The sequence below is a fragment of the Lottia gigantea genome (genome assembly GCF_000327385.1).
Source record: "Lottia gigantea unplaced genomic scaffold LOTGIsca_104, whole genome shotgun sequence".
Classification (NCBI taxonomy): Eukaryota; Metazoa; Mollusca; class Gastropoda; family Lottiidae; genus Lottia; species Lottia gigantea.
Genome location: NW_008706849.1, coordinates 395383 through 408791, shown reverse-complemented (window position 1 = coordinate 408791; position 13409 = coordinate 395383). Strand labels below are relative to the sequence as shown.

The window sequence follows — 13409 nt, the reverse complement described above, 5'->3', positions numbered from 1 at the left end:
CATTTGAACCAAACTGGCAGTGACTCAAGCTAAAAATCTGAAAGTATCACTGATTATTTTCCACACTTTATCATGAGATGTCAACATAAAATTTTGATAAAAGGATTTCACGTTTTTCTCATCGTTATATTTCACTGTTCCAAAAACTGTTAACATTATTGTTTTATGTCCAGGTGTCAGTGAGTCTGTAAAAAGAATAAATTACATTACAATTACAGAATCTAATAATGTTATGATGGTAAATTGTTATACCATGCTAATAATGGTATTGCATCTAATAATGATGATTACATGATGTAATGGTGTGATGAGATAATGGTATAGTATCTAATGATGATATGGTGTGTTGAGATAATGGTATAGTATCTAATAATGATGATTACATGATGTAATGGTGTGTTGAGGTAATGATACAGCATGTAATAATGTAATGGTGTGTTGAGGTAATGGTACAGCATGTAATAATGTAATGGTGTGGTGAGTTTATGGTACAGCATCTAATAATGTAATGGTGTGGTATGATAATGGTACAGCATGTAATAATGTAATGGTGTAGTATGATAATGGTACAGCATGTAATAATGTAATGGTGTGTTGAGGTAATGGTACAGCATCTAATGATGTAATGGTGTGTTGAGATAATGGTACAGCATGTAATAATGTAATGGTGTGGTGAGATAATGGCACGACATGTAATAATGTAATGGTGTGTTGAGATATTGGTACAGCATCTAATAATGTAATGGTGTGTTGAGATAATGGTACAGCATCTAATAATGTAATGGTGTGGTATGACAATGGTACAGCATGTACTAATGTAATGGTGTGGTATGACAATGGTACAGCATGTAATAATGTAATGGTGTGTTGGGATAATGGTACAGCATGTAATAATGTAATGGTGTGGTGAGATAATGGTAAAGCTTGTAATAATGTAATGGTGTGTTGAGATATTGGTACTGCATCTAATAATGTAATGGTGTGTTGAGATATTGATACAGCATCTAATAATGTAACGGTGTGGTGAGATAATGGTACAGCTTGTAATAATGTAATGGTGTGTTGAGATAATGGTACAGCATCTAATAATGTAATGGTGTGGTGAGATAATAGTAAAGCATGTAATAATGTAATGGTGTGTTGAGATAATGGTAAAGCATGTAATAATGTAATGGTGTGTTGAGGTATTGGTACAGCATCTAATAATGTAATGGTGTGGTATGACAATGGTACAGCATCTAATAATGTAATGGTGTGGTGAGATAATGGTAAAGCTTGTAATAATGTAATGGTGTGGTGAGATATTGGTACAGCATCTAATAATGTAATGGTGTGGTGAGATAATGGTAAAGCATGTAATAATGTAATGGTGTGTTGAGATATTGGTACAGCATCTAATAATGTAATGGTGTGTTGAGATAATGGTAAAGCATGTAATAATGTAATGGTGTGTTGAGATATTGGTACAGCATCTAATAATGTAATGGTGTGTTGAGATAATGGTACAGCTTGTAATAATGTAATGGTGTGTTGAGATAATGGTACAGCTTGTAATAATGTAATGGTGTGTTGAGATATTGGTACGGCATCTAATAATGTAATGGTGTGGTATGATAATGGTACAGCTTGTAATAATGTAATGGTGTGTTGAGATAATGGTACAGCATCTAATAATGTAATGGTGTGTCGAGATAATGGTACAGCATCTAATGATGTTATTGTGTGTTGAGATAACAGTAAATTGTTCTACCAACAATTGTAATACCAACCTAATAATGGTACAGCATCTAATGGTGAAATAATGGTAAATTGTTATACTAACCTAATAATGGTACAGCATCTAATGGTGAAATAATGGTAAATTGTTATACTAACCTAATAATGGTACAGCATCTAATGGTGAAATAATGGTAAATTGTTATACTAACCTAATAATGGTACAGCATCTAATGATGTTATGGTGTGTTGAGATGATGGTAAATTTTCAAAGAAATGGACAATATCTCCAGCCCCCTTCACAACATGACCATTCCATACCACAGTAGCTGTCTCTTGGTATAACTTCTTTATCATCTATAAAACATTCAAATGTGTTTTGTATTTTAAGACCAGGATTCAGGTTTCTCAAAATATGTCATGATTAAAACTTTTTGTAAGTTTAGCAATGTAGAATTCAACACTTAAAGGGATTGTAAAGAGGTTTTCTAAAAAATGCATGTGAATCAGAGACACGGTTAGAATCAATTTGCACGATTCCAATATTCAAACAGACATCTGTGGTTCTTGCAATTCCACTAAAACTAAGTGTTTGATGATGTCACAACTCACAATACAATATCAGCTTATGTAAAAGTGACGTCATAAAACACTCAGAGGAATTGCAAGAATCACAGTCTGAATATTGCTATCAATGCTATCAGTGTCCCCAATATACATAAAAAATTTAGACAATCTCTTTCAGTCAAAGTTCTATACCTTGACATGCCTTCACAATGAACCATGTGTGTACATGAACTTTTTATTTCAAATAAATATGAAGAAGTTTTCCATTCAATTTTCAGACATTTTCTGTGAGTTATTGGTTTTCATTTCAGATTTGAGAAAATAGTATGATTGTCACAATAATGAAAGATAAATATTTGAATTTCTTTGTCTCGTTTGTTTGTAATTTTGCTTATATCTCTTGAGAAGCTTTTTATCCTACTCTTATAATTTGACCCATCCAAAAACATTCAATGCCACTCCATCACAGATAGAATAATCCATAGGTTTTTATCTTGAACCCTAGGGCTATATGTCAGTGAGAAGGCCTCTGATTCACTTATCCAATGGCCTAATAGACCTTTTTTTCCATTTACCCAGGGCTCAGTGAGTTAGACACTTGCTTGCTAACCTGCAGGTCCAGGGTTCAATCCCAGCATACGTTGAGATAATACCTTCAAATTTTTCAACCCAGTTTCTGCCTGTCAGTGATGCATTGATGCAGGTAAGAGGGGCTGACATGGATAAAGCAATTAGTCGTTCAGATGGAACAATAAACCGAGGCCCTGTGTGCTACAGGCTGTGCACGTTAAAGATCCCTTAACAGTTAGAAATCGAACAAGGGCTGGCTAATCCTGGCAAAAATTCCCTCATTGCACTCTGCATGGCATTGCCTGTCTTCATTATCTCACATGGTGCAGAAAAGTAGGATACAAAACTCTATTCATTTCTTTTTTTTTCATTTCCATTTACAATAATTCATAAATAAAACAATTTAATAAGAAATATGTATATATAACAGGAATGGTATAAGAACAGTATCACATAATCATGGAATCTACAGAACTGTCATATCATCATATCTATGTCTATTTGATGTCTACCCAGCTTATAAAGCTTATTCAGCTACCTTGAGTGCTTTCCAGAATGAAAATCTAACACTTATTGCATTTATTTTAAGAAAAAGATAAGAGGGGAATGACAATAATATATCCTGTCTGCTATTATTACTGTACTAGTAACACTTGTTTCCATAGCAACTATATACCATGTTTATCACATTCCATAAATGTTTACAATACTGCTAAAGAAAACTGATAGATGTGATAAACAAGAAAATCTTTTGATAATGGCCCAAAATTATTCAAAACATATTGAAACTGTTGTCAATTTCGCTCTTGTTATGTTTTTGTAAAATTACAAACAAGACATTAGATTTTCTAATGATACTCACAGCTGAAATTGAGCTCAATAAAACAATTAATTTAGATTTTCTTGACTAAATGATTGGTATAAATAAGTGCAGATTGATACTAATAGTGTACCCGATACACATAAAAATTTTATAAAAACTCTTTTCAATCCCTTTAATGGGATCAACCAATCTACAACAAACATACTGTCAATGTTTTACTACTAATATAATGGATTAATGTGTTTAACAAAATCAATTTGTAGAATGGCAAGAAACAATTAAATTAATGCTGAACATTTGTATAGAAAATTAAAAATAATAATATTATAACAGAATTTAACAAATTTGTCTCTATGCTTATTCATGGGGCCAAATCAACCAATTACTTAGTTTTATGAATTTTCCAATTTTCCAGATTTTACAGGGATTCCGTTGTAACTTTATGACACCAGGTAAGTTCACTGATGAATATATACTCTTATTGACCATTCTTGAGATTTTAAATTTTATGTGCATTCTAAGACGTAGTATCACTTTCAAAGAAAGTTTGGTACTGCAATCACGTAAGATATGTAAGAAGTATATATTCTCCAAGTTTAGATGGAATATAGTATTCAGATATCAAATATTCTATCTTAGATTTGATATTCTCTTTCATAATTCTTCTTACTTTATTTCGACACAAAAATTTCAAACTTTGCACCTGTCCTGTGTATTCCTGTAAAAATGCTATAATTTCACGTCCCAAGGTGGGATTTAAAGTTTGTAATGCTGGAATTATGGATTTGACCCAAGTTCGCTTCATTGCACACCCAGCTTCCAGAAGTAATTTGATCATGTCTAGGTTGGCTAGTTCTATAGCAACTTGTATTGGTGTTTGCGGATTAAGGGAATGATGAGCATTGCTAACAACATTCAATTCACAGTTTTCACTCACTAACATTTTGACCATTTTCAAATTTTGATTTTGTACAGCATAGTACAATGGCGTTGCTCCCATGGAAGATTCTGTAAGAACGGAGGCACCAAGTTTAAGAAGCAACTCTGTCATATCAAAAAGATTTTCTGTAATAGCCAGAGAAAGAAGTGAAATATTCCCTACAGGTAAATGATAGTTCACCTTACCGCCATGTTGAATTAGTAAGGGTACAATTTCAATATTATTTTCATTAACAGCAATCCACAATGGAGTCTTTCCGTATTTATCTTGTGCATTTGGATCAGCACCAACTTCTAGAATATTGTGTACACATTCATTTTCACATTTTGCTACAGCTAGATGAAGTGCTGATCTACCAGCCACTGTAGAAATATTGACGTCTGCACCAGCATCCAACAGAGTTTTTACACAAGTTGATTTTTGATGTCGCAGAAGTAAAGCTTTCAACAAAGGACTAGTTCCTTGTGAACAGATTGCATTCACGTTAGCACCATAAGAAAGTAACAGTTGAATCAATCTTTCGTCAGCTTTGCTTGCAGCCAAATGCAAAGGTGTTATTTTAGATGCTGGACAAATATTTGGGTTGGCTCCTGCTTGTAACAGAAGTTTGATGGTTTTCTTGAACTGGCCACGGAATGCATGTTCTGATTTGAAAACAGCCTTAATCAAGGGAGTTAATCCTTGTGAATTAGGTTGATCAACTAGAGTACTATCACATTGTATTAAATATTCCACACAATCAGCTAAACCATATTTACTAGCAATATGAAGTGGGGTGTCACCATGTTTATTTTCAAGATTCACTCTGCCACCCAACTCAACTAGGAATGCTAAAGAGCCTACAATTGCCCGTCTGGTCACAATATGAATAGCACCACATCCTCTATGCCATGGTTGAATATAGCTTTCATCTTTTAAAATCATATTCACATTGACATTTTGATTTTTAACAACATCTTTGACTACTGCCATATCATTTTCTAACAGAGCATGATAAAATACATTGATGACATCATCTTGAGTAGCGTGTGTTGGTAAGTTAGTAGCAGACGTGGCCATATTGTTATTATCTTCAACTTCCATATTGGATGTGATGTTTTGTTAACTCTTACGTTTCACCATTCCTAATAAGGAAAGGAGAAACTTGTCAATCATTAACTAATGACGATGATGTCAATGTTGAAGTCATGAATAATGATGATGAAGATGATGACTATGATGATGACGATGATAACCCAACATGAATGATTTAGGGGAAGTAGTAATTATGCAGATTATTTGCAATTGATGATTTTGCAGTTGTTTTTGATGATGATGATGATGATGATGATGATGATGATGATACGAAGACAAAGTCATTGTGCATAATTTTGGATATGATATTATTGATGAACGATTGTAATTAATGATGACACGGTTAAAAACAAAGACAGCAAAGGAATAATTTAGGGCAGTCGATCATGATGTTGATTTGCAGTTGTTGATGCTGATGACAATGATTGAAAATGACAGAGGTGATAAAGAATGAGTAAGTAAGTAAGCGAACTCGCTAAAAAGGAGCGATTTTTATTTCTATTATATTGAATGTATAAAGCGATTTAAGCAAAATTGTTAAAAGCACTATAAAGATACTGTAATGAGCTTTAAAGCTTAATCCAATATTACCAGTATATCAATTATAATTATCAGGCTTATCTGTTTTGAATTTATAACTATTAAATATTAATTTTGTTTCATGAAACATTTTTCCCTAATTAAAAAAACCTTTTATTTTTTTTTGAAGTATGTGACAAAAATTCATAATAAATGTGTTTTTTCAGCTGGGAAATCAAATATATAGAAAACGACAACACTCTATAATATATTATATATAGACACAGCTTTATGGAACAACAATCACTGGTTAAAGTGACTTTAACCAGTCTATATATCGTACTCACAATTGCTAAATGCCATTTAAAGACTCTATAATATATTATTTTAGTAAATAAAACAAAAACTGAGGAAATTTCATGATGACTTATACTACACCTTTACACTTACAACCAAAAGCAAAATCTTTAATGTTATTTTTCCTGAAGCAGCAAACCAAGTAACCAAGACACACCTTGACACCCATGCTTGCTGCATCATCCACAAACTCTTTGAAATGCAGATCCTCAAGTAGATATAAAGAGAAAGTGTCCTCTCCGACAATACAAATTATATAAGCTTATACTTACATGTCGCTTCTTATCAAAGTGTTCGTAATATAACTGATAAAATTCTTCTGCTGCTTGGGCAGCCTGTTCTACATTAGCTCTGTAGTCCTAAAGATAAAATAATATATTATTATTTAATAGTGGTCATGGTGTAAATATAATCTGATGGTTGTGATAATTTTCACATACCTTCTTGGTTACAGTGTTAAAAAGTCCAAGATAAAAATAATATCAAAAATAACAAATGGTTCTCATAAAAAATTGACATTAATCTTAAATTTTTTTAATATAAGAAATCCTTTATCCAAAAATTCTTCTAGAAACAGTGCTGAGTGCCAGACTATCAAAGGCTTCATGTTCCTTGCAAAATATTTAAACAGCTATGAGGGGTGATATTGTGGTAATGTTTATACGTCAACAATTTGTCAGAGTTGTGGTTTGGTGCTCGTCTGGCTAGTCACTTAGTCTTAAAGTTAGTCTAGAGTTAAAATGTTTTGTAGGCCCTATTTTGAAATTTGGTTCAGTCAACTCCCAATTTAGAATTGAATGTTTCTCTCATTTCATAAATAAATTTATTCAAAATACAATTTTCAACTGTATGCCATTTGTCTTAGAATGTCTTCTCGTCAATAGAAATATAAGGTTAGTGATTTTACATTTGAAATAGACATGCTTCCCTCCCAGAAAATTCATTTACTGTATAGAGGTTAAAGGGCAATAACTCCTCAAAACTGACATAAGAGGACTAAATCTTGAAAAAGCATTAAATTTAATTAGAAGTAAACTAAACTTTCTCAAACCTTTCGATTTAGGTCCAATAACATCCATTTTAAGTTTCATCAAAATCGGGGGGAGTAATAGCATATTCAAGATTTTGGGGCAAGGGCAATAACTCTTCTTCTAACAATCGAAAATAGCTCAAATTCGAACTTGATCTTCGTTTTATGATTATGTATACACATACCGAATTTCATTTGATTCCGACAATAGACGTCCACATAGAGAGATGTGGGCATATAAAAACTGAGAGACCTAGTTTCGCTTATTGGCTTTATAATGGTTCGTTATATTAGTTGAAAACATTAGAAAATGTAGGAGACATATTTCTCTACAATTAGGCGTTTATTTTACTCAAATCCTTACAGTCGTTTTCTGATTTCTAACATCATGCAAAATTCATAGGGAACTTTAAAAGGTTATGTAACCTTTGACGTATGTCCCTTTATAAATGATCCATTATAGTATGTATGTATAAGAAATATTGATTATGAATTATCTGATTCAAACCATACTAACTACACACAAAATGGTTCATTGATAAATTAATGCACTAGAGTAAATAATACACGATCATCTTGACTTTTTTTTACAAGTAGTAGGCCTATATTACTTGGACGGCTGGATGATTATGTCTAAAATAATGTCTGGTGAACATTCGTTTTCGTTTTTAAAGAAGTGCACATTATAAGAAAGCCTAACAATTGAGTGAACATGCTACATAACTAAAAAAATGGATGAAAAGGTAAATTTCGTCATTGTTCACATTTCCATCAGAATATTTTCATTATGACTGGGTCTATAACTGAAATATTTGAAAGGTTTTATGCAGAAGTCGTGATATTTACCTCTGTGGGCGCCATGTTGATGACGTAGAGTCATGTGAAGGGTTATTCACATAATGTCTAAAAATAGACTTCACGTGCTTAGATGAATCGCAATGGGAAACCATGCTATTCTTGTATCATGAAAGAAACAGGATGGCATTCAAATTTCACGCATTTTGCATTCTTTAAACGAGAGATTCAATGTATAAACAATGTGGGATTTTTAATTTGAATATTGTCGAAAAAAAAGACCCACAAAGTTGTACCCCTTTCGGTAGACCTACTTTTAAATTGGCTTAAAGTATAATATGAGCTGAAGACCTAATCCTAATGGTTTGCCCGTAACCAGCCCAATGTGCCAATGCCAATAGGGGCGGTCGCATTTGCATGGGGGGCAAAATAGCTGATAGGGTCTGGATTAAGCTTCAATTGAGAATTTGTTCTAATTTTGCAAAGGGGAAAGGGGGGGGGGGGGCAATATATTTAGTTACGGGCCGGTTTGAACTACTCTGAAATGGTTTGCACTCATAAGATGCTCATTCTCAAGAAAAACACTTGATGACATTCTCCTTTATCGGCAGCCACCTCTCTAATACTTTTGAACATTGACAGATACTCAGAGAAGGAGATGGGTTTTATAAAGTACAGAGTAATGATGATTATTTTATGTCTATTGCTGTTTTAACTGCCAAGAGAAGTTTAGATCCAGTTCTTAAGGTATACATGCTATTATTTTGAACAGCTGAACACATTGATGTGTACTCTGCTCATCATACATCCATTTTGGAATGTATCCTTATCTTTTAGTCCTTAGGAGAAATGTGTATCAGAAAATTCGTCAGCATCATTAGATGAACTCAAATCAATCAGGGACCCGATTTCTACTCTGTGTGCAGTAGGTGCAATAAACAGGTCCATAGATGGAGGGGGGCTCCCCCTAAAAAAATTCTAACTATCAGCTAATTACTTGCCCCTCTGGACAATCAAGTCTGGCTACAGGCTAATGGATACGCCGGAAACGCTATGAAGTGTGCATTGATGGAAAGTTTGCCTGAACAGCTGCATTAAGCCTACATTTTTTTTCAATTTACAACTTTACTGTTGAGGGGTACTTAGTAGACAGAGCAAAAGGCCATACTTAAAGCATTTTATGGTGTTGTTAAGATTGTTAAATATATAATGTATTATTTACGTATATGTTTTAGGTTGGATCATGTATTGCAGATAGAAATGATAAACTAGTTAGTACAGGTTTTAATGATAAGACACCAGGTGGAGCTAGTTTACCTTGGCCTGAAAAATCTAATAATAACATAGACAATAAAAGATTCATTGGTATGTAGATGGTGTCTTTTTCTGAACTTGATTATCGAGGCAGAAAACAGCATCATCCCTTGATATAGAAGTTCAGGAAAAACATTTTGCTGTGATAAGTCTGACTTCAACTGAAATTAGTGCGAGGGCATGCTGACCTTTCAGGAACACCAAATGCCTCTCTGTGACACTGACAGGGTATGTCAATTCGGTCTCTCTTTCAGAGATTCCACATCTTATATTGCCTAATTATTGACCCTACATTTATTAAACCACATTATTGATTCTTGCAACTAAGGTTGGTCTTGGCATAGGCCAAAATGGTACCTAGAATTTTCAGAGGGTTACAGGGTAAAATTCGGAGACACCTAATACTACTCTACGATGTGATTGTGATCTTGGCATAGATGAAAATGAGGTCAAGACTCCTTCAACTAACTAATATTACGGATTAGGTAGTTATTGGTAGGTTGGTGGTAGGATCTGGATCTTGATCGATTGTACTGTTGGTTAGACAACTCGGTATCCCTAAGGAGAGTCTTTTATAGCTAATGACTGCATTGGTATTTCAGTGTGCCATGCAGAAGTAACAGCTATAGTGAATAGTAAAGTAAAAGATTTAACTGGTTATAAGATATATATTACTCATAATCCTTGTAATGAATGTTCTAAACTCATAGCACAATGTGGTATAAAACATGTTATATATCTACACGAATGGAAACCAGACCAACCTAAATATCAAGCTGCCCGGTTAATATTACAAGTAGCAGACTGTAATCTCAGGTAATCTTTCACTTTCAGTGTAAACCAGTTGAGACACCAGCATCCTGAGACTGGGGGTACAAATATGGGGTAGTCGAGGCTGAATTCAAAATGCTACAACACTGAAAAAGCTTCATAGTCTCTCTAGAAAATTGTCCAGAACTTAAATTAAATTGGTGCATTTCGACACATTTTTTAGGGCAAAAATGTATGAAAATCATATTTTAAAATTTGTTAAAAATTAAGTGGGGGTAGAATGGGGGGAGCAAACCATCTCTTCAGGGGCACAAATGCCTCTGGTGTTAACATATATTGTTGGCACTCATGTCCACTCATCTCTAGAGTCTTTGTCCCTGAAAAATAAGAATGTTATACCTCCTTTTATTTTCATGATTTTCATATACTTTGTTATGACCAAAAAAATAAGAATTTGCAAATTTATGCAGATTTACTGCCCTTGATCTTGCATATTGAAAGTATTGTTGAACAATAATTGTTCTATGTACAAGGTATGTCTGCTTTTTGTTTTGCAGAAAATATCAAGGACCATTATCTCAATTTAAATGTAAACTTTAGTAATGGAAACATCATTTGGTAAGCTGTATTTTGGATCACTGAAGGCATTGAAGAAGTTAACCAGTCTGAATTTAATTTTCTGCATTTCCTTTTCCTCAGAGAATATTTTGACCATTATGATTAGTAAACTAGAGTGCTACAGACCAAAGTAAGATCTGATACCAACCAAGGGGGATTAAAGGGGACAGGTTTGTCTTTTTTTTTTAGGTTGATTTGGATCTTGAGTATATGTAAATAGTCTTCAGAAGTACTAGAAATGTACAATAATTGCACAATTCCTTCAAAAAATAACTCTATTTATTTCACTTTCACTGGATGGCGAAACTGTCCCTGTAAGAGGGTTCTCTTACGGTATTTTCATTTATGTCATTATGTCTCACATGTCCATAATAAATTCATAATCGGCTAATTAGAAGAGAATTACCATCAGAATTCCAATGAGTGATCCGATCAAGAAAGGTCTTTTTTTGTTTATCCAGACTGTAAATGCATGGACTTTTATGATTGGTTAAAAATCTTAATTATATATAATAACATAATAATATGATTAAAAATACATGACAATTCATTAGAAACACCAATTAATCAATAGTTTGCTTAATTTGAGACCAAAAAATAAGGAAACACATCTTTAAATCTACATTCACCATTCACAATATATGTTCAACATTTAACTATATTTTTTTTAATATTTCTATATCGATGTATTGATGGTGATGTATTGAGCACTATTTTAACAGTGAGAATATTTTATTATTGTAACTATACTTTTAAATCAATTCAGTATATTCCTAGTCTATGAGATTTGTTATTTCACATCTGTAATCATGTTTGAAAATAATTTTTACTTTTACTTTACAAACGTAGTGTTATGTACATTTTGTTCATAAACATCATGAATATTCATTTGTATATATTGTTAATGGCATTTTATTTCATTAATATATTTCTTATACCAGTAAGTTACTTTAATAACTCAGAGTGATTATATTATTTTTGTATTTTAAGTGTCTACCTTTTATTCTTTTTTTTATTGAAGATGGCAAATTGGTTATTTTGATGACTAATAAGAATAATAATATTTGAGATATGGTTTAGGTATTATAATTATTCGATAATGGAGATTATTTATTTTTACTATTAATAAATTAAATCATATGAATGAAAAATTTTTTTGTTTTGCATTTGTTTGGCCAAAATATCTTGAAGTTATCCATTTGTATTTCGTGGAATCCTTGAAGCTTTCCAATTAGATTGGGCACCTGGATGAAAATCACAGACATGAACTAAGTATGATCACACAACAAAAATAATGCTTTAAAATTTCATCCTGCCAAAGGAATACAAATACAGCATAATGCAATATCAAATTGAACAGACATCTATAGGGAATACTTCTCAACATATGGTAGAACCAAGTACCATCAAAATTAACCCTACACAAATATTGACCTCAGCAAAAGGATACAAACGTTCAAAATACTTCATTCACATATAAAACAGGATAGATTTTATTGTTAAAACATTCATTATTGAAACATTGAACACTAATCAATTTTAAATATTCATATGATAATTTTGTATGCAAATTAAATATTTCATGTAATTATGTAAGAAATAAAATAGGACTAGTACAAACATAACTTCTGATTTATTAACAAATTAGAAATTCTATCATTTTGTTAATATTTTGTTAGAATCTTGTAAATAATATTCATAATTTCTCGAACATTTTTATAATCTTAAAAATAATCATATAAAATGATTTATGGTCTTATAAATATTATTTACTACTTTGTAAATATTATTAACTATTTTGTTAAAATCATTTACAACGTAAATATTATTTACAATTTAGTGAATATTGTAAAATATTAACTACTTTGTAAATATTATTTACCATTTGGTAAATGAATAATGTTTACATAGATATTTTACTCAAATGTTACATTTTAAGGGTATCTAAGTAAATTTCACTTTGCATTGCTAACAATTGATTCACACAGTACTTCACTGGAAAGGCCTGATATTGTTTTGATATAGCTAAAATAATAAGTATAAAATATGAGTTTGATGTATCACAGAAGAGATATGTACAATAATAATGAGATTCAGACTAATCTACTAATATTTAAAAGTAGGCATAATAAGTAATAAATCTAATAGATTTTAAAGCTAACGTGAAGTGTTATAAGAGGTAATAACAATGAATTAAAAAGTTTGTTTATGGCGTAGAGTAGTTTAAGTACAATATACTGATATGTGGATTTAAAAGAACAATGGTCACTGGAAAAAATTTCTCTGTGTTCAAGACACAAAATCTGCATAAAGTT

At 32.1% G+C, this 13409-nt stretch overlaps 2 protein-coding genes across 2 annotated transcripts; one reads left to right on the top strand and one right to left on the bottom strand.

Moving 5' to 3' along the window:
* Nucleotides 1-24: 24 nt before the first annotated feature.
* LOTGIDRAFT_136198 (hypothetical protein) lies at nucleotides 25-6925 on the bottom strand (the record flags this gene model as incomplete). The annotated part of the gene is made up of 3 exons (XM_009046645.1): nucleotides 25-185; nucleotides 1929-2073; nucleotides 6839-6925. Coding segments are annotated over 3 exons (393 nt in total), but the record flags the coding sequence as incomplete, so codon positions are not given.
* Nucleotides 6926-8327: 1402 nt separating this feature from the next.
* Nucleotides 8328-11076, top strand: LOTGIDRAFT_170797 (hypothetical protein; the record flags this gene model as incomplete). Its single annotated transcript, XM_009046644.1, has 5 exons — nucleotides 8328-8339; nucleotides 9034-9138; nucleotides 9627-9756; nucleotides 10308-10521; nucleotides 11034-11076. 5 exons carry the CDS (start codon nucleotides 8328-8330, stop codon nucleotides 11074-11076), a joined length of 504 nt encoding a protein of 167 aa, XP_009044892.1.
* Between the last annotated feature and the right edge of the window lie 2333 nt (nucleotides 11077-13409).